This window comes from Erythranthe guttata, chromosome 5, assembly GCF_056151865.1.
Source record: "Erythranthe guttata isolate IM_541 chromosome 5, IM_541, whole genome shotgun sequence".
NCBI lineage: Eukaryota > Viridiplantae > Streptophyta > Magnoliopsida > Lamiales > Phrymaceae > Erythranthe > Erythranthe guttata.
In genome coordinates this window covers 18135630-18156678 of record NC_142537.1, presented here as the reverse complement: position 1 = coordinate 18156678, position 21049 = coordinate 18135630, and the positions used below count along the sequence as shown (strand labels likewise).

Here is a 21049-nt window from a genome sequence, read left to right as displayed (position 1 = left end):
AAATCATGGATTGCTCAAAAGACCCATTCTAGTAACATGTTCCTCATATGTTTTTATAGGCAATCCATTGGTTAATGGATCAACAACCATAAGAGTTGTACTTAAATTTTCTATTGACACTTGTTGTTTCTGGACTCTTTCTTTAACAACCAAGTACTTAAGATCCATGTGCTTGGATCCACTTGAATACTTTCCATTCTTAGAGAAGAAAACTGCTGCGGTGTTATCACAATATATCTTCAAAGGCTTAGCAATTGAGTCAACAGCCTTAAGCCCTAAGATAAAATTTCGCAACCACAGTGCATGACTCGAGGCCTCAAAACATGCTACAAACTCAGCCTCCATTGTGGAAGAAGAAATAATACTTTGCTTTACGCTCTTCCAAGAGATTGCTCCACCAGCTAGTAGAAATACAAAGCCCGATGTGGACTTTCTACTATCTACACAACCAGCAAAATCGGAGTCTGAATAACCAATAACCTCTAATTGGTCCGATCTCCTATAAATAAGCATGTAATCCTTTGTTCCTTGAAGATACCTCATAACCTTCTTTGCTGCTTTCCAATTATCTATTCCCGGATTACTTTGATATCTACCAAGTACTCCCACTGTATAACTAATATCTGGTCTAGTACAAGTCTGTGCATACATCAGACTTCCAACTGCTGATGCATATGGAATCAATTTCACTTTCTCCTTTTCCAAATCATTCTTTGGACATTGTTTTTCATTTAATTTATCACTTTTCGTGATAGGAGCATTAATGGCTGAACAAAACTGCATATTAAATCTTTCAAAAACTCGATTGATATATCTTTTCTGAGACAAGCCTAACAATCCTCGAGATCGATCTCTAAAGATCTCTATCACAATAACATAATTTGCCTCACCCATATCAACCATCTTAAAATTCTTGGAAAGATAATTCTTGGTTTCGTGAAGCAAACCAAGATCATTACTTGCTAGTAAAATATCATCCACATACAAGACTAAAAAGATAAACTTGCTCCCACTGACCTTTAGATATATACACTGGTCAACAGTGTTTTCCTTAAATCCAAAGGAAGTAATGGTATCATTGAATTTTATATACCATTGTCTAGAAGCTTGTTTAAGTCCATATATGGATTTCTTTAATTTACAAGCCAAGTGTTCATTTCCTTGTTTTGCAAATTCTTCAGGCAGGTCCATATAGATATCTTCATCTAAATTCCCATTCAGAAAAGCGGTTTTCACGTCCATTTGGTGCAACTCCAAATCATAATGAGCTACAAGAGCCATAACGATTCTAAGAGAGTCTTTCTTAGATAGTGGAGAGAAAGTTTCTCTATAATCAATGCCTTCTTTTTGAGTGAAACCTTTGGCCACTAGTCTAGCTTTAAATCTTTCGATATTGCCTTTCGAGTCACGTTTGGTCTTGAAGACCCATCTACAACCGACTTTCTTACTGTTCTTAGGCAATTCGACAAGATCCCAGACATCATTATGGTTCATTGATTTCAACTCTTCATTCATAGCATCAATCCATTTACTAGAATCTTTACTTTTCATGGCTTGTGAATATGAAACTGGATCATTTTGGATACCAATATCAAAATCAGATTCTTGTAGATACACCACATAATCATCGGATATGGCAGATTTTCTTTCCCTTTGAGATTTCCTCAAAGCTACCGGTTGTGGTGGTTCTACAGTATTGCCAATGATAACATCTTCATGAAGTGGTGAATGGAGTGGCGAATCATTTGTTTCAACCTGCTGTATAGGTTGAAGAGTAACTTCATCTTGAGGGAAATAAGATGGTAAAATATCCACCCTAATTTCCTCAAGTTCTACCTTTCTTGATTCAAGACTCCCACTAACTTTACCATTCTCTAAGAATTTGGCGTTTCCAGTTTCAACTATCCTCGTAGTATGGTTAGGACAATAAAATCTGTACCCTTTTGACTTTAGTGGATAACCAATAAAATATCCAGAAATTGTTCTAGGGTCCAATTTCTTTTCATTTGGATTGTATATTCTAGCCTCTGCTGGACAACCCCAAACATGTAAATGTCTTAAACTAGGTTTTCTACCAGTCCACAACTCGTAGGGAGTTGTTGGGACTGCCTTACTGGGAACCCGGTTTAAGATATACATAGCGATTTTCAAGGCTTCATTCCAAAGTGAAATGGGTACAGTTGAATTACTTAACATACTCCTAACCATATCCATAAGAATACGATTACCACGTTCAGCAACTCCATTCTGCTGTGGTGTTCCAGGCATTGTGTATTGAGCACAAATACCACGCTTTTCTAAGAATTTAGCAAATGGGCCAGGATTTTGTCCCGACTCATCATATCTACCATAGTATTCCCTACCCCGATCTGATCGTATAACTTTAATTTTTCTATCTAATTGTCTTTCGACTTCCGTAACAAACACCTCAAGCGTGTCAACGGCTTGAGATTTTTCATGAATTAGATAGAGATAACCATAACGAGATAGATCATCAATGAAGGTGATAAAATATTTTTCTCCACTAAAACATGGAATAGGTAGTGAGCAGATATCTGTATGGATTAACTCAAGAAGCTCTTTACTTCTTGTGGCACCTCTTTTATTGTGTTTGGTTTGCTTACCCTTAATGCAATCCACACACATTTGAAAATCAGTAAAGTCTAGATTTTCCAAAATTCCAGTTTTTACCAATCTTTCGATTCTTTCCTTGGAGATATGCCCCAATCGTTTATGCCACAAGATAGAAGAATTTTCGTTATTTAGGCTTCGCTTTACGCCAACTTCCGAATGAGTGGTTAATAATGATTGTTCAAACTCATGATTCAAAGATATTTTATATAAACTATCACATAAAATACCGGAACCAGTTATTATTGAATTAAACATAAAACTAAGTTTTCCACAACCAATTAAAGCTGAATAACCACACACATCCAGTTTTGACAAAGAAACCAAATTCCTAGAAAACGAAGGTACATAAAAAGTGTTTTCAAGATCCATCTTGTGACCCGTCTCTAATATGAGGCGATAAGTGCCAACAAACGCCACTTTAGATTTGAAACGGTTCCCCATATAAATGTACTTTTCACTTTCCTCCGATTTCCGAGTTGTAAGGAATCCCTGTAATGAATTTGTGATATGAGTTGTAGCACCAGAATCAAGCCACCAAGTGTAAGAAGGAACTTCAATAAGATTTGATTCATAACATACAAAATAAAGATGAATACCTTTCTTTTCGAACCAAGCCTTACGTTTCTCACAGTCCTTCTTTACGTGTCCCTTCTTGTTACAAAAGTAACAGGTGACAACAAAAGCCTTTCCATGACCCTGACTACTTTCACCAGGTTCATATCTTTTGTTTGGTGCGAATTTCTTTCCACTCTTCACAAATTTCCCTTTAGTCTTCATACTTCCATGAGTTACAACCAATGCAAGGTGATTTCCTTCCTTCTTTAATCTCACTTCCTCTTGAATACACATACTAGTCAGCTCATTCAAATTCCACTTATCTTTTTGAGTATTATAGTGGATTTTGAATGGGCCGAACTTTGATGGAAGTGAGTTAAGGATAAATTGCACAAGGAAGGACTCTTCCACTTTCATGCCAAGAGCTCCAAGTTTGGCAGCCTTATCAGTCATATTCAGGATGTGTTCCTGAATTCCCTTATCACCACCATATTTCATGGTAGTCAATTCAGCCATGAGTGTCCATGCTAACGACTTGTCCGCTGATTTAAAACGTTCTTTAATAGCCGTTAACAGTTCCATAGCATTGTCAACCTCGGGAAGAGAAGTCTTAATGTAATTAGCACCGGTCATTCTAATAAGCATAAGACTAAGCCTATTGAACTTGGTCCAGGCTTCAATTAGGCTAACTTCTTCCTCACTGTTAGCATCCGTTATTTCCCCAGGTTTTTTCAGTAAGCAATGCTAGATCCAAATCCATAACACCCAAGGTGAATTGAATTTGTTCATACCATTCGGAGAAATTTGACCCACTGAGAGTCTTAATACCAGAAGCATGCGAGTACAATGAAGTAGGAATAGCAACTGAAATAAAAATAGCAAATATAATAAGGTAAAGATAAAAGGATGCTCACATAAGACCTTGAGTCAAATAAGATAAACTATTGATATCACTACAAGTTCGTCTTTGGGTGAAATACAGCATACCTATTGTTCACTCTATGTTGGTGTAAATGATCGTTTATAACACCTAAGTAGGATCTAACATAATTTATCTCACTCGTCAATTAGTCATGTTACCTTTAGGTAAACAATTCTAAATACTAAGTAATACAAATTATGATACCCTACCCAGTTCATAATTAATTAAAATCGACTATCATTTGAGCTAGTCTCAATTTCTTAATTATGACTGCAATTTGAGAATATTATAATTTTTAATATCATGTAAATGATTAAACTTTCATATAGTTCTTATATTTATTAGATTTTACTAATCTAGGTCATTTTAGCAACTACAAAATTAGTAAATTTCATAAATATAAAACTAATAATATTCTCATTATTTTAATTGAGTGATACCTTTAATTGCAAATTAGTCATGAAATAAATAATCATAACAGTAACAATTCAATTTGCAAAAGAAATAATTTACTGCATATGAGATACATTAAAAGAATACATGTACTTCACAGAATACATACAATTCATGTATTTAGTATTTACTATACACACTAACATGTATTTGGCCATACACACATATTCCATAGCCTGTACCATATTAAACCCACGTTTTTTTTTTAAATATATATATCACGTGTGTTTATCATATTACACACACAACACGCTGTACACACACATTTTGACTTAGGCAGCGACTATTTGCAAGACGAAAATTACTTAGGGCAAGACCAAAATAATTTTTTTTATTAAATTCAGTATAAAATGACTATAATAACCTTAATGAAATACAAACAAAATAAAAATTATTTTATTAATTTCCTTTTGCAAGACCAATTTAAAAAAGAAAAATTAATAAAAAAAGAAAGAAGAAAGAAATTGAATTGAGAATTGAAAAATGAGGAGGGAAGAAGTGAAGAAGAAAACAAAAGAATCAATTGCAGCACTCAACCGTCGCCCCGACGCCGTCGTCCCGTCGCCGTCGCCGTTGAAGTCCACCACCTCCCCGTCGCCGTTGAAGTCCGTTGTTGCCCCAACCCCGCCACAACAATCTCACGAAAAACAAGTAATGAAATTACTTTTTAAATTAACTTTTTTTTTGAGAAATAAATGTGATAAACATGATTTTATTGTTAGAATAATGAATTCAAGTCATTTTAGAACATAGTTGATGATTCTAGGGTTCGATTGTAGCACTATTGTTGAAGGAGTTGCGGGTTTACAAAAAACGACCTGTACTTGTCGATTTTTTGGAAATTTTTCGACATACTGGTGTCGATTTGTGAAAAATCGACACACCAGCGTCGAAATATGCGCTTAATATCGACACCAGAATGTCGAAAATTTCAATATAATTCGACAGTTAAGGAGTGTCGAATTATGTTGAAATTTTCGACATTCTGGTGTCGATATTAAGCGCATATTTCGACCTGTACATGTCGAATTTTTTATACGTGAAATGAGGTGCGAAAAACGAGAAAAACGATCACAAAGTACAATATTTCTTACCTCTTTGTGTTCTTCAACCTTAGAATCCTCCATATTTATGTCTTGTGTATCCATAATGTCATTCTTTTCATGTTTTAATAAGATTTGAGGGTTTTATGTGATAAGGGTTTTGGAGAATATGGAAGATTTTTTTGTGGAAAAAAATGTGTAAAATGAGGGTGAAGAAGAAGATGTTGGTGTTTTGTTGGGGGAGTGAGTTCCCTCTCTTTTTTCCTTTTTTTTTATTCTTTTTTTTTGTATTTTTTTTGGTCTTGCAATAGCAATTAGCTTAATTTAAATTAATAATATCTTAATTATTATTGGGGTTATATTTGTAATTTCCAGTCTTGATCTTAGTAAATTTATTTATATTTTGGTCTTGCATGAAGTAAGGTCTTGCACTTAGTAATTTTCGTCTTGCAAATATTCGCTGCCTTTGACTTATATAACACTCAAAATACAGCCATATACAATTCATACAATATGCATATACAAATCAATGCATTGATATAATAATAAAATAAATGAAAAATTAGAACAGTAAAACCCACAAAGTCTCCGACACTTTTATCAAAACATTAATTCATGGAAAGGTTGTGATTTTGCAGGAATAATAATAATCGCCCAATTACTCAAAACAGATTATAAATATCAAAACACAAATAATAATCATAATCGCAAATCAATTTTATGAAATCATAAATCCGTAAGATTAACATATTTGAGTTTTAAGATGAATTGATTTCAAAACCCTGCTCTGATACCAATTGAAAGACTTTTATTTAAATTTTATGCGGAATACCTTAATCACAGAATCTTGAAATCAAATTCATCTTAAGAACATAAGCACATAATAGAGATTATTGACATACCGTTCGCCATAGATTTCGATAGAGACATCAATCTACAAGCCGAGCCTAGCCAGGCCTCCTTCGAATCTCCTTGAGAACTTTATTCGTAGACACACATTCTTCTCTCTATCTCTCTAATATCACAACTCGCTAGTATTCTGTAACTGATGGAATTCTCAATTGCGTCAGGCCTCCTTCGAATCTCCTTGAGAACTTTATTCGTAGACACACATTCTTCTCTCTATCTCTCTAATATCACAACTCGCTAGTATTCTGTAAGTGATGGAATTCTCAATTGCGTCTGATGGTTGAGGAGAAGAGTTGTGGATGCTTTTATAGACGAGAGAAGAGGGCCACGATTCTTTGTAACGGCAGAAGACAAATTCCACCCATCATGGTCTTTTATTGTCTTATTACGTCACAAAGTAAATACCATAAATCACCTTAATACCATAATTTGAATTACCCATAATTTAATTAATTAAAATAAAAATTAGTGGACCACAAAATAAAACGTTAAAAAACGTAAAACTAACAGGTTTACCATGCCTGAATAGAGATTAGAAATATAGTGGGATGGATATTCATGGTTCGATTACTACTGTTAGTTTGCTTGTATATCAATCAAGTTGTTGAATGTGTGCATTTTCTTCGTTGAAAATTACTCAACTTTTAACTGACATTGATTTCTTTTTTCTTCATGAAAATTATTTAGCTTTTAAAAATATTTCCTCTCTCTGAAAAATATGTATTTATCGTACATAAGTTTACATTTTCTTGAAACCTACACGTTGCTGCATTTACATTGTTAATGAGGAAACCGAATTGTATAATAGGAGTATGAAAAAAACATGATAATATAATATTTTTGAGGGATCGGAAAATTATTTAATTAATCGTGACTAGCGAACCAGACCTAAGAAAACAAACAGTATAAGCACAATTAGTGTTCCTGCTTTGGCATCTACAGAAAAAATTAATACCTGAACGGAAAAGGGAAAAAAAGATACCTGGCAGTTTCCACCTCCAATCCGCCAGCCGCCGCCTCCGCCTTCATCTCGTCACCATCGCAGGGATGGCTGGCCGACGAGAGGCATGACGGATTCTCATTCAAATATTGTTCCAACTTTGATGCCAATTAAAGAAGGAAATTCAGAGGTACTATTTTTTTTTTATTTTTTTTTTATAAGAATTTCCGGCAACTTAGTCTACGATGTTGGTAAGCAAGAAGTCGAGATTCTCGATTTGCGAATGATTTGTTACCCCATTGACTCTTATGTTCATAAAAACAGCCTTGTGTGGTTAGATGGATGATGATGCTAATGGTTTGCTTGCGAGGGTTCTCTCATCTCTAATTGTGAGTTTTAGATTATTTATTTATGAATCTTAGTTTTTATCTTATTAGACAAAATTATTAAATTAATATTATTATGTCTACCTTTTTTTATTAATAACTTGTATGCTTGTAAGAACATTTTATTATTGAATATTGTACTTATTTGCATATGGCAGAGTATCAAGAATAGTAGTGTATTCAACTAAATTATTCAAGTTTGAATGTTAAAGAAACATGGGAGTAATTAGTACCAAGTTTGTATGCATTTAATATAACTTGAGAAGAAAATTTGAGCTAGTTTTGGTATGTACGGCTACCTTGTTACGACTTCACTCCAGTCACTAGCCCAGCCTTCGGCATCTCCCTTAACTTCTTGCCGTTAAGGTAACGATTTTGAGCGATGTATGGTTGATCGATGATTACTAGCGATTTCACCTTAACGCAGGTGAGTTGCTGACCGATGACGGATTTTGGGGGTTAGCTGACCCTCGCGGGATCGCCACCCTTTGTCCATATCCCGGCCATTGTAGAACGTGTGTCGACCAGGTGTAGATTACGATTTATGACCACTTCACTAGTTGACAAAACCGTAACGTAATTTTCGATTTTCATCAATTTTGATTGAATTTTTTTGATTTTAGAACAATATTTTTTCATTCCGAAGAAAAACTAAAAATTTATTCACAATTGAAAGTAAAAAAAATGTTTGTTTTTTTTAAATTTTATTTTAACAAAGATTTAAAATTACTTTAGCATCTATAAAACCGTTTTATTACACAACTATATTTTAAAAAAAAATATGAATTTAAAACCACAGGAGTATTAAATAAATTCCCCCAATTATTTCATTTTACAAACAGTTCTCAATAATTTATCGGAAATTTGAAAGACCAGAACACATATATATGCATATGAAATTTTCCTCAAATCAATATTTCGTTGAATTTCAATCCCCATTTCGCAGATCGAGGGTTTCATAATTCAATTCGATTTCAAAAGAAATTTCAGTATTAGGGTTTATGACCGGGCAAAATTTCACCAGATTCTTCGCCTCCGATCTATAAAATCCGGTGTAAGCATTTACGATATTTAGAGGGTGTTGGAAATTTCATCTGCGACAATGCCGGTGAAGAGTGGGAATTCATCGATCAGGGATCGGACGCATGAGTTCGCGGGCATAACAGAGAGGGTAAAAAAGTCATTCTCCTCTCAGAATGGACCGAGCAGCAGCGGGTCGAAGCCGGAGGAGCCGCCGCGGTCGGCAGTTGCGATGCAATCGGAGTTCAACCGGAGGGCGTCGAAAATTGGGTTTGGGATTCACCAGACATCCCAGAAGCTAGCTAAGCTGGCAAAATGTGCGTAAATATTTTGGATTTATGGTAATTTTAGGTTGTAGTTTTTTTTTCGATTATATCCTTGTTAATGTATGCTGGTATGGAGATTTCGAGAGTGATATTTGGGTAACATTATAGCGTGATTTGAGGAACAATTACTCGGGTTTTATATCTTACAGTGTGTGTAGTGTATGCATAATCATTCTATTCCGTGTGTATGCTTATGATTGTGTCCTTTCCGAGACTCAATTTCTAATCGCAATTCAATCGCAGAGCATCGGGTGTTAGAATTTGGACAAACCAGACTCTTGGGAAGAATTGTTGCTCAATGCATATTTGATCGTGTTTAGCATCTACGGAATTATTGGTTGAAATTTATGCCTCTTATCTATATTTGTCCTAAGGCGACGATTTGTTGTGTTTCTAATATAGTTTGAATTATGAGTTTTATGTTTAATTTGCTGTTTGGGATTGTGGCAGTTGTTTATGTGTATAATTCTTGGGGGATTTTAGAATTATGTTCCTGATGTTCGTTAGCGTTGTTATGTTTCTGCAAGATATAAAATCGAATTTGATTTATATTCATGCTTATTATTATAATTTTTGCGCTATGTATTTTTATTTATGGTTTTTATGTATCTTAAATTCAAATAATGTTGACTAATTTGATTGTCGGATAGGATTGAAGTGCATTTTGTTCTGTTTGATATTTTTATTTCACTTGTATTTGCTACGTGTAGCCATTGGTTAAAGGTTGAGTGGATATGTATATGAAACACGCACTAAGTGGTGGTTAGTCTTCGAAGATCGGGTTTGACCCTGACCTGAACCGAGTCCTCATTGAATGATCAGAAGTTTAAAACCTTCACTATTCAGGATCTATAAATAATATAGAGATTGTATATTAATCGAGCAAACACGTAAATTTCATCTTATCCCGTTGGAAAAGTCTTTGCACTGGTAACGTGGTTGTGTTGTTGTGTGTTTGGACGAGATCAATTAAGTGTTTGCGGGCTTACATTTTATGTTAAGATTGTATTTATCCATTTTATTGTGTCATGATCGAATTGGTAACATATTGCGTTCTCGTGCAGTGGCAAAGAGGACGTCAGTTTTCGACGACCCTACCATGGAAATTCAGGAGCTAACTGCAGTTATCAAGCAAGATATAACAGCTCTCAATTCTGCAGTGGTTGATCTCCAGCTTCTCTCAAATTCCCGAAACGAAAGTGGGCCCGTATCCTCCGACAACACCAGCCATTCTACCACGGTTGTTGATGATCTGAAGAATCGTTTGATGAGCACAACAAAAGAGTTCAAGGATGTTTTGACCTTGCGAACAGAGGTGAACCCGGATTCTTTATTTTTCATTTTGTCCAAAAATCCATCGATTTTGATATATCTGTACAAACTACTATCCACTGACATAAAATGCATTTCTGTTTTATTTTTTAACAGAATTTGAAGGTTCATGAAAACAGGCGACAAATGTTTTCCTCTTCCGTTTCCAAGAATCCTACAAATCCTTTTATTCGTCAGCGTCCTTTGGCTGGCAAGTCTGCCGCCAGTACTTCGGCGGCTCCTCCTCTTCCATGGGCTAATGAGGGACAATCTTCATCACAAATGTTCCCTAGGTAAGATCGTAAATAAATGTTTCTACTTAATTGTTAACTCACCCCCACCCCGGCAAAAAAAAAAAAAAAAAAACCTTAACGTAAATACCTCAAAGAAAGTTATCCATAATTGTTCAGATGGTTTAGTGCGTAAATAGTTTCTGAAAAAGACCTGAATACGCGTTCTGGTATAGTATATCATGTAATACTAATAGTACAAAACAGTATGAAATAATTTTCCCAAATATAAAAAGATTCTCATTTGCTATAATAACTTATTTTTCTTTCGATTCGTATAACAGGAACCAGGCGGAAGGGGAGTCTCAGCCATTACTGCAGCAGCAACAAAACCAGCAGCAACAGGAAATGGTTCCGTTACAGGACAGCTACATGCAGAGTAGAGCCGAGGCTCTTCAAAACGTGGAATCGACAATTCAAGAGCTGGGCAATATCTTCAATCAGCTCGCTACCATTGTCTCCGAGCACGGCGAGATTGCTATCAGGTCTGCATAATGCTCCTTTTATACTCTTATTATTTTTAGGTAAATTACAACCAACCCCCTGGGGTATGGTCAAATTACGAAAAAATTCCTCATGTTTGGATAATTACAGCCACCCCCTCAACTATGTATTATCTTACGAAAATACCCCTCCAGAGGTAAATTTAGGGATGTTAAATCGGTAAAACCAAATCAAAATTTCGGTACGCCAACATTTCATACCGTTTACCGAACTGAATATACGATTTGGTTCGGTAAATAACCGAATTACATAAATTTTATGTAAAAATATTTAAAAGGAGGGGTGGCTGTAATTACCCAAACAAGAGGGGTTTTTTTGTAATTTGGCCATACCTCGGGGGTGGTTGTAATTTGCCCTTATTATTATTATTATTATTATTATTATTACACTGTATTGCTGAAAAAACATGGCCGTATGATCAAGTAACATCAAACAATTAACTGAGACTGCGCATAAATAATAAATTCAACAATTCTTTGTCGTACGGTAATTCTTCTTGTTGTTCCTGCATAAAGGATAAACACAACGCTCTGCTGGTTTCATTTCAATTTACGTAAGCACGGATTTGCCTGGATTGATTTACATTAGTACCATGTTCGAAAAATGAATAAATTATTTTATTTTGTTAATCCCCATGGATCAGTGACACCTAATTTACATAATTACTCAGTCATTTCTTCTTACAATGATTACGAACATTGATGATTTATTTTTTATTTTTTATTTTGTATTTTCTTTTATAGGATTGACGAGAACATGGAGGACACGCTGGCAAATGTCGAGGGAGCTCAGGGAGCTTTGCTCAAGTATCTAAATAGCATCTCTTCGAATCGATGGCTGATGATCAAAATATTCTTCGTATTGATTTTCTTTCTTACCATATTCCTATTCTTTGTGGCTTAATGAGATAGATACATGAAGAAAATATATTATTTGTATCTAGACTTGTAAGATTGTTTCTTTGTATATCACAATTCATGCAATTTGTTCAGGAACTTTGTGTGTAAATTGCCATATAGTGTTTGTATTATGTAAGAATGTAAATTGCCATATAGTGTTTGTATTATGTAAGAATGTTTGTAATAATTATTTTAAATAAATTAATAAATATTTTTTTACATTTATTTGGTGACTATTCACCCGAAAAGGGTACGTAACCGTGTTACGCAATACACGCCCTATTGCCATCCCTATTTTTTACACTTACCAAAAAAGTAAATACATGCAAAATTTCTTGATAACAAGAATAAATAAAAAGGCATTGTATGTATTCTAAATAAGATTTTGCATTTTGAGAGTCAAATTCTTGGCTAGATTTTCAACATTATTTTCTTTTCTCTTTTTTAAAAGGGGATAGTGATTTTCAAAATCAAATTAATTAGTCATTAAAACCTTTCTCATCCAAAATCCTATCCTTCCCCATTAACAAAACGACACGTGTCCTTTTTTTATTTTTTATTTTGACTTTTTAAATTGTATTTATAATATACATAATTGATATTTGCCATCAATCTCCAATTTTGATACCTCCTTGTAAAAACAAATAAAAATAGTAATGATCATCACCGACTCTAGATTTACAACCTTTATAAATATTAAAAATAAAGCAAAAATCTAAAAAAATAAATAAAAGTAATAGATTAACAAAATAATTACATGAAGAAAAAAACAAAAACATTTTGGGGTCAAAATGAAAATAACCGAAACTAGGAGGACTAGAAATTCGACACAAACCGCAAGTATATAATCACCGTCTTCCTCCCTCACGCTATCTGCACCACAGTACAGCATCTCCATTGCTCAAACCCTCTCTTTCTCTCTCTATACATACATATCAGCGTTTTAACGCTATACGTAACGGATATACACACATTACACTCATATACACACACACCCAAAAAAAAATAATAAGAAGATACGCTTACCGTATCTTCAAAACTCGGAACCCTAGCACACACTCCGCATCTCTATCTCTTCAATTTTCGAAACCCTAATTCCTTGTTAGCCCTACATTCGTTGAATCGAATTCTCAAATCTGTCGATAGCTCGAATATCATCGGAAAATCAGATATTTAATCGTTAATTTTTTCCTGAACTTGTACCGATTAATTTTTTTTTTCTGAGAACACTTGCTTATCTCTTGATTAATCGTGAGTTACCCATCTTTGTTTCGATTGAATTTAATCCTCTTTGTTGTTGATTGTTGTTTTATTCTGAAAAAAGTATTTAGTAACTCCTAAAAATCTGTGTACCCTGAAAATCATAGGGAATTGCTGTTATATTGAGCTCCGGCTTTGTATCAAATTCCAGTAATTCCCTACGTTTTCTCGAGGTGTTGTTTTTGAATTTTCAGATATAGAAGAATGGTTGGAGGTGGGAATAGAAGGGAGGAAGGATCGTTTACTGTGAGCAACAGCAATGTTTTTGCAGCTTTGGAGAGTTTGAGGAAGAAGAAGAAGTCTGACAAGGAGAAGGGCTCATCGAAGGGTGGTAAGGGCACCTCCAAAGCTGCTGGTGGGGCCGAGAAGCAGGTGTTTTGGGCTCCGGCTCCATTGACTGTGAAGTCGTGGGCGGATGTCGATGATGAGGATGATGACGATTACTATGCAACCACTGCTCCGCCGCAGGCGATGTGGGCTGCTTCTGGTTTGAATGAGACAGGGGAGACTCATAAACCGGATCTTGTTGAGGTATAAAGAATTATGATTTGGTTTGATTTTTATGTGTTCTGTTTTTTCTGTTTTCGGATATGATGATAAAGAATAAGTCGTTTGCTAGGTCTTTCATTTGTTGATCGTGTCTTGCATTTGTTGATCGTATCTTGCATTTGTTGATCGTGTTTTTAGTCCACATGTTGCGTCGCATTTTGTCGTTTTGTAGTAAAATTCGTAGTTATTTTAAATGACTTGTATGATAAATTATATGGCTCATGCATTACGTCTTTTGCTTGAATTGGCTTTGAAGGGGTTCTAGTGAATATGTAGCTGAGATATGTTGTTTTGGAATTAATATATCAAAGACTGTCTGAAATCATAATTACATTTACACCGGAAGATTAATCGTCTGCTGTATTTTGCCTTTTATGATTTTTGTATTTTTGTAAAGGTGTTTTTATTCAGTTATTAAGTTAATCATAAAGATGTTGTATTGAAATTTAGCTGAGAATAAACTGTCAATATGTTATCCATGTGACATGTAACGTGTCGCCATATCATGTAACAATTTATTCGTTTGCTGGATTTGCTTTTCATAATCTCCTAAAAGGTGCTTTTGTTTAAATGCTATGATTTGTTTGTCGTTATATAGTTAACATCATGCTTGTCGTACACGTGGTTGATTTCTATGATAAACTAGTCATCCATGTTCTTGGTTGAATTGACTTTGAAAGATTTTCAATGTGTGCCATTTCATTTTGTACCATACCTTTCATATGTTCCAAGGATTTTGATGTTGCCATAGCCCGAAGTTTTAGCGAATTTTCTGCTATGCAACGGCTGTGGAGCTAAATCGTAAAATCTGCTTTTTTCACTTGTGATTTCTGTTATCAAAGTTGATTAGCATTCTATCTTTAGAATGTTCAAATCAACGCATTTATCTGCATGTAAATCATTTGAAATGTGTGGATCGGTTTATAAGGGATTTTGGCCTTGCACGTGCATCATTATCTATCTGATCAAGAAGATTGGTTTATAAGGAAAATTATCTTGCAGTCTTCTTTCAAGAAGATTCTATCTGCTTTTGGTTACCAATTGTCGTCTAATCATTGGTCATTTATGGTGCATTTCTTCAAAATAACTTTTTTGAAAATCTATTAGCAATAAATGGTGTATGGGTGATTTCTGTAATCAAAAACCTTGTACACGTGTATGTTTCCCCACGCGTTTCTGCTGTTCCGCATCCCATTACATATTTATGTGCACTCGACTGCATCTTTCCCCCTCCGTATATCGTTGTACACGTGTACGTTGTTTACATCTCTCCGTGTTCTTTTCCATGCCTCTATTTCGAAAGCCTACCTTAGCGACTTTTCGTATAAGGTAGTTATGTTTATGGTGAGTGATCATCTATCGAAGCTACATCTGTCATCATCGTTCAGCCTTGTGATCTCTAAAATGTTTCCTTAGTCTTCTGGATTGTAACCTTTTCTGTAGGCCTGGCATTCATCTCTTAATCAAAACTGATTTTTTTATTGCTTCAACTATTTCAGTGTCTATGGTTCTGTAATCATACATTTATTACCTTTGACAAACCATTTCAAGCTATGCAACATTTCACGTCTGTCTTTTTTAATGAGAGAAATTTCAGTGTAGCTATCTGTGCAGAAGTTTTTCTGACCAAGAAAACCACATCTTTGGGCATCCTTGCTGTATCTACATTGGGATGGAATGTATTATAATTGGATTTGCGACTAATTTTGGTTTCTCGTGCTAATTGCAGGAAAGTGAAACTGAAGACGAACTTCTTGATGAAGGTGATGACGATGCGGAAGAGGGGAATGACAGTGAGTCAGAGGTCCATGAACAACCCGAGTTGACGGTGGAAAAGCCTGTAGTGGCCTCTCCAGCACCGAAAGAGACAGAAAGACAGCTCTCCAAGAAGGAGCGAAGGAAAAAGGAGCTAGCTGAACTAGAGGCTATTTTAGCTGATTTTGGTGTGACCCCGAAAGACAAAGCTGAAGATGAGCAATCTGGTAAACATTGTTTCCTCTCTTTGAAAAAAATTGTCCAGTTTATTTTGATATCGAGATAGTTCTTTTAGATAACCTAGGGGTGGAAATTGAAACAGACTATCCGATTTTCGCCGACCCCGATTCCGATTTTTTCTAATTTTGGAACAGTGTTTTTCATCCCGAATTTCTTTGGATCGGGATTAGAATATATATGAGATTCCGATTTCCGATCCTCTTTTAACTTCTGAAAAATCCGAATTTTCTTTTCCCGAAATTATACTTACAATATCAAAATTTTATTGTGCATTTTATATTTTAGGTGATTAAAAAATTTGAGTTTTCTGAATTTGCTGATTTCCGACCGGAAGATTTCGATTTTGGAACGATTTTTCTCATTCCAATTTCTGATTTCCGATTTTTTCTGATTTTTTATGAACGGAATTGTAGTTAGTTTTTCACTTCCGAAAAAAATTGGAATTTTTCTGCAAGTGGCTTATTCCAATCGAATCCATCTGATTTCCACCCGTAAATAAACCCATTTAATCTGTTTTATGAATGCAAAATCATCCTATCCGGTCTTTATTCTGTATTTTGCTACACTTTCTGGTGTGGATCTGGTGTTACTATCAAAGTAGACTGAAGTTCTCTGTAATTTTTTTTTGCCATTTGCAGAAGTCTCCAAAGTGAATGGAGATGAGGAGAAAAAGGATAACGTCCCTGTAGAATCGAAAAGTGCAAAGAAGAAGAAAAAGAAGGATAAAGCAGCTTCCAAAGAGGTGAAGGAAGCCATTAACGAACCAGACGAAACCACTGGAACTGAACAGGTGGAGGAAGACACATCTACAGTTGATGTGAAAGAGAGGCTCAAGAAAGTTGCATCGGCAAAGAAAAAGAAGTCCAATGTGGATTCTTCTGCCGCTGCTAGAGCTGTTGCTGTGGAGGCTGCCGCTAGGACTGCAAGACTTGCTGCCGCTAAGAAGAAAGAGAAGAACCATTACAACCAGCAGCCAATCCGGTAAGACAAAGAGAGAAAATTGGTCGAGCTATATCATATACAGATGGAGACGGGTTTTTTATTTACTTAATAAACTTCGATAAATGAACTTCTGATATAACTTTTACATGTTTTGGGGGATTTTTGTTATTGATGAACTTGTTTTTTTTATCGGGTACTTTTTTTTCTTTTTTTTTGGGGGAACTTTCCTAGAGCAGGTTGTAACATACTTGTACTTTGTGATGTATGTATCTGTTTATCTAGGTTGGCATGATGTTTGGTTATATGTTTTTGTACCAAATTTGTTTGGTTTTATTTTTGGTTTACAATTAGTGGAATGTGTTTGGTTCCTTTCATTGCCCCTTTTTTAGGCCTTGGTTTATCATCAAATTGGGGCCGGAAATTGGACGGATGGGATCCGAATTTATTGATTTTTTTTGAATATTTTAAATATTTCAAAATACTTTTTGAATTAAATTTGGATCAAATCTAAAAATTTTGCGATTTTTTTTTTTTTTTTTTTAAACTCATAAAAGCATTCTCCCAAGCTAGAAATGTAAGTTGAGCATCACCTTGCATTTTAAACCTATTTTCAATAATGTTTTTCCAAGGAAAATAGACCTAAAGTTTTCTTTACATAACCCTGAACCAACCAAGCATTTTTCTTAATCCATATTAGGTGTGTGAACGAGCTGAGATGACTACAAATAAAGCTCAAACTCTCGAACTTGAAATTTTTCGAGCTTGAATTTTCTGATGTGTCGAGTCCGAGCTCATTCTTAGTTGTTCTTGTGCTAGCTAATTTTTTTTTACGGTTATTTAAATATAATTAATATAACATTATATAATAAATTCATAAAAATAATTAAAAAATAAATTACAGGTTATTTTTTTTATTATAATTTATAATAATAAAATTATAATATTATTATTAAAATTAAAAAAAACATGTAAATATACAGAAATGGCTCGAGCTCTGAGTCTGATTATTAGAGTCAAACCCCTATATAAATAGTAACTTTTAACATGAAATCCAATGTTTGGCACAAATTCTTTGAACATATTTCAATAATCAATAATTAAAATTCTTATGCCAAATTGTAATTATTAAATTGTGGATAGACTATTTAGTTCGGTAATTTTACACGTTACTAAAAATAAATAGAAAAAGTAAATAAAAATTTGTAAAAAAGTAACTGACATCATTCTCCATAAAAGGACAAATTCTAAAAAATTAAAAACATTCCGCATTTTTCATTTTTCCGAATCCCTTCACTATGATTGCAAAATTCTCCCCAATTATTCCCTTTTGATTTTCTTCTTCGCTGCAATTCTCAAGCGATTTCTAGGGTTTGCTCATCCTCCGAAATTCGTTCCGGTCGTTTCTGATTCAACGCGTGAGTCCTTTTTTCCTCTTCTCAATTTCTGTGATCATTGTATGATGTAGTTGTAATTTTCCTTCTTATGGATCGATTGATTCATATATTCTCTGAACTTTTGGTGATTTCTTTGTTTTGTCGTTTTGTGTGTTGGTTTTAAACTTTTAATCTGTTACTTTTCAGTACGAGCATGCAGCTTTTTGTATTCCGTGAATTTCTCGTTCTTTAGATTTCGTTATGTGCATATGGATGGATGAATTGGTAATTTAATTTATTTATTTTATTTTCCTGTGTTCTTGCAATCTGTGAGAAGAAATTTGAAGTAACAAAGAAGTTTGTTGATAAAGTGACATGTTCGGAAAAGAAATGCTTGTTCTTCCTCTGTTATCTTAAGTTAAAAAAAAATGAGTGTGAACTGGAATGAACCCCGCGAATCACTATTAATTGATTCGATTGCTATAATTTTTAGATCTATGTGCTTCTTCGATGGTGGTTTCTGATTGGTCAACATGTAGTAAACACAGGTTTAAATGAATTCTTCCTCGTTTCTAGTTATGATTAATTCATTTGATTCTGGAAACAATTTCCGTTGATATTTTGGTGATGTTCATATTCTGAAATTTAGGAGAGTATCCAGGATTGCTCGGTTTTTCAGCACAAAGAATTAATGATTAAATTCGTTGTTATAGGATCACGTATACACATGTCTTCAGTTTTGATTTCCATTTTGCAGAGCAATATGAAGGAAGTATCGTCTTCTTTAAATCCCTTTGCAGCATCGTATGTACCCCTCTTTCAAAGAGGGGTTACTGAAGTAAACCGAGAGTTTAATTCAGCACAAGAACTGAATAATGGAAACGGGGCTGTCTGGTCTGGCTATCAGCCAAACACTACATTGCCTCAAGCTCGGCCCCAAAGTATTTCTCAAACTGCTGAATTTCCCTACCGTGGTGGTGAACTCTTTGCCTCGACCTCACAGTACCCGAACGAGAATCCTGAAAGGCCAAACTTTGATGAATATTTCGACATGGACTTAGCTTTCCTTCAGATGAACTTTCCTGGAATATCAAATGAGTCTCTTTCTGATGTCTATTTAGCCAACAGATGTGACCTTGATGCTGCAGTCGACATGCTACAACAACTTGAGGTAATTTCTTGAATATTCGAAAAAATTCAGCTATTTAAGTTTTTAGTTTTGTGTTCATTTCAGCGCATTTGTGTTTGTATTTTTCGCTGTCGTTGGCTTTCATATTCTGCACGTCATTGACATTTGGTCACTGCTAAAATTTGCTAAAATCCATTGACCATCTCGTGCCTAGTCTAGTAGCTTAAGGATTCTGTGGTTTGAATGTGACGGAGAAAAAAAATGAATTGGTAAATTACCCTAAAGAAGATTGAACCTGACTTTCATGTCATGTTGCTCTTTTCTTGCTGCTGCTATGGTTGATAATTTTTTTGCTATTTTTGTACGCTTTGCTTTTGCCTCATTTCGCGAGGTATTTATATAGTAGCTTCAATCAAATTTTAATGGAAATATATTTTTTGAGTGTATACGCCACAGTTTTCTCTGGTGTACATAAAGTATTTTTCGGCTTCCAACATAAGCAAGATTTACCTAGGCCTTTGATAGATACAAGTTATACTATATTATACTATATTCGTATATGGTAAATGCACATTATAGTATATTTGTATAACTTTGAGTATAATCGGAGATAAAATTGTATCATTACATTTGACAGATGTACCCTGATGATGATTCATCGGATAAGCTGCCAGACACTTTGGACATTGGTGATGTGTCGGAATCTGGATCTGTTAGCGAGCTGTCACCACACAAAGTAAAGAACGTCGTTACTGCAGAAGCTGGAGCTTCGAAATCTGGTTCGTCCAACATGACTTCTCCGAGCTAATATGCTCGATTTTCGTGCTAACAGTTTTAATGGGGTGCCTTTTGAGATTGTGGATATAAACTTGTGAATTGGGAAACTCCCTTTCTTCTCCTCCTTTCAAGTTAAGATCAGTGTCGATACGTTCGTTTTTTTTTCTTTTTTTTCTTTTCTTCAGGTTGTATAGATTGTATCTGCTTGCGCTTTCTATGTTTATTGGGGTTTTTTGTTTGAAAGGTACAACCAAATTGTCTGTGCTATTATATTAGCTTGTTGATGATGATTGAGACTTTCTTGATCTTCAGTTTTGCTACTTGGATAAAACATGAGGTGAAGAAAAGTACTTTTCAGAAATCAAAAGCTTTATACATTTTCAGTATTCATTGCTACATAAATAAGCACTTATTTAGGGTTTTTCTTGATGCTTTTAACTTATTTATAAGAAAATGCAACTGAATCTGTAAATTATAATTACCCCGTTAACATGTGATTATATATACAGTTTATTTGATGCTACATTTTGTGAAGCACACTGGGTGTGATTAATAACCGTTGATCTGCACATAATTAATGGTTAAAAATCACTCGGTGTAGCATCTCAATAACCGGGGATACTACCTCTAGAGTAATATTTATAATGTTATTATAAGTTAATTGAATTGTCAGTTCAGAAGAATGAAAACATGAGCGTATGTATTATTTAATGGTGCAAATATTTATAACAATTTATTTATTTATATGTGCTCGGGTTGAAAGATCATATAAAATATTTATTTAATATTCGAGATATTGAAATAAATAAATAAATCGTGCTATCACATCATC

General features: G+C 34.5%; 3 protein-coding genes across 3 annotated transcripts; all 3 read left to right on the top strand.

Moving 5' to 3' along the window:
• Positions 1 to 8403: 8403 nt before the first annotated feature.
• LOC105967245 (syntaxin-32) lies at positions 8404 to 12417 on the top strand. The gene is made up of 5 exons (XM_012991845.2): positions 8404 to 9179; positions 10253 to 10503; positions 10617 to 10792; positions 11074 to 11274; positions 12037 to 12417. The coding sequence occupies exons 1-5, from the start codon at positions 8945 to 8947 to the stop codon at positions 12194 to 12196; spliced, it is 1023 nt and encodes a 340-aa protein (XP_012847299.2). The 5' UTR covers positions 8404 to 8944; the 3' UTR covers positions 12197 to 12417.
• Positions 12418 to 13021: 604 nt separating this feature from the next.
• On the top strand, positions 13022 to 17240 carry LOC105967158 (uncharacterized). The gene is made up of 4 exons (XM_012991740.2): positions 13022 to 13443; positions 13560 to 13983; positions 15731 to 15983; positions 16635 to 17240. Exons 2-4 carry the CDS (start codon positions 13657 to 13659, stop codon positions 16979 to 16981), a joined length of 927 nt encoding a protein of 308 aa, XP_012847194.1. The 5' UTR covers positions 13022 to 13443; positions 13560 to 13656; the 3' UTR covers positions 16982 to 17240.
• Positions 17241 to 18225: 985 nt separating this feature from the next.
• On the top strand, positions 18226 to 20603 carry LOC105967263 (polyadenylate-binding protein-interacting protein 5). The gene is made up of 3 exons (XM_088818147.1): positions 18226 to 18353; positions 19071 to 19482; positions 20078 to 20603. The coding sequence occupies exons 2-3, from the start codon at positions 19075 to 19077 to the stop codon at positions 20246 to 20248; spliced, it is 579 nt and encodes a 192-aa protein (XP_088674273.1). The 5' UTR covers positions 18226 to 18353; positions 19071 to 19074; the 3' UTR covers positions 20249 to 20603.
• The last annotated feature ends 446 nt before the right edge of the window (positions 20604 to 21049 follow it).

Excerpts from the sequence above, each read along its gene's own strand:
- LOC105967245 (XM_012991845.2), top strand. The coding sequence starts at position 8,945 with ATGCCGGTGAAGAGTGGGAATTCATCGATCAGGGATCGGACGCATGAG. Across the intron at positions 10,504-10,616 it reads TTTTGACCTTGCGAACAGAG|AATTTGAAGGTTCATGAAAA; the intron begins GTGAACCCGGAT and ends ATTTTTTAACAG. Across the intron at positions 10,793-11,073 it reads TCATCACAAATGTTCCCTAG|GAACCAGGCGGAAGGGGAGT; the intron begins GTAAGATCGTAA and ends TTCGTATAACAG.
- LOC105967158 (XM_012991740.2), top strand. The coding sequence starts at position 13,657 with ATGGTTGGAGGTGGGAATAGAAGGGAGGAAGGATCGTTTACTGTGAGC. Across the intron at positions 13,984-15,730 it reads ATAAACCGGATCTTGTTGAG|GAAAGTGAAACTGAAGACGA; the intron begins GTATAAAGAATT and ends TGCTAATTGCAG. Across the intron at positions 15,984-16,634 it reads AGCTGAAGATGAGCAATCTG|AAGTCTCCAAAGTGAATGGA; the intron begins GTAAACATTGTT and ends TGCCATTTGCAG.
- LOC105967263 (XM_088818147.1), top strand. The coding sequence starts at position 19,075 with ATGAAGGAAGTATCGTCTTCTTTAAATCCCTTTGCAGCATCGTATGTA. Across the intron at positions 19,483-20,077 it reads ACATGCTACAACAACTTGAG|ATGTACCCTGATGATGATTC; the intron begins GTAATTTCTTGA and ends TACATTTGACAG.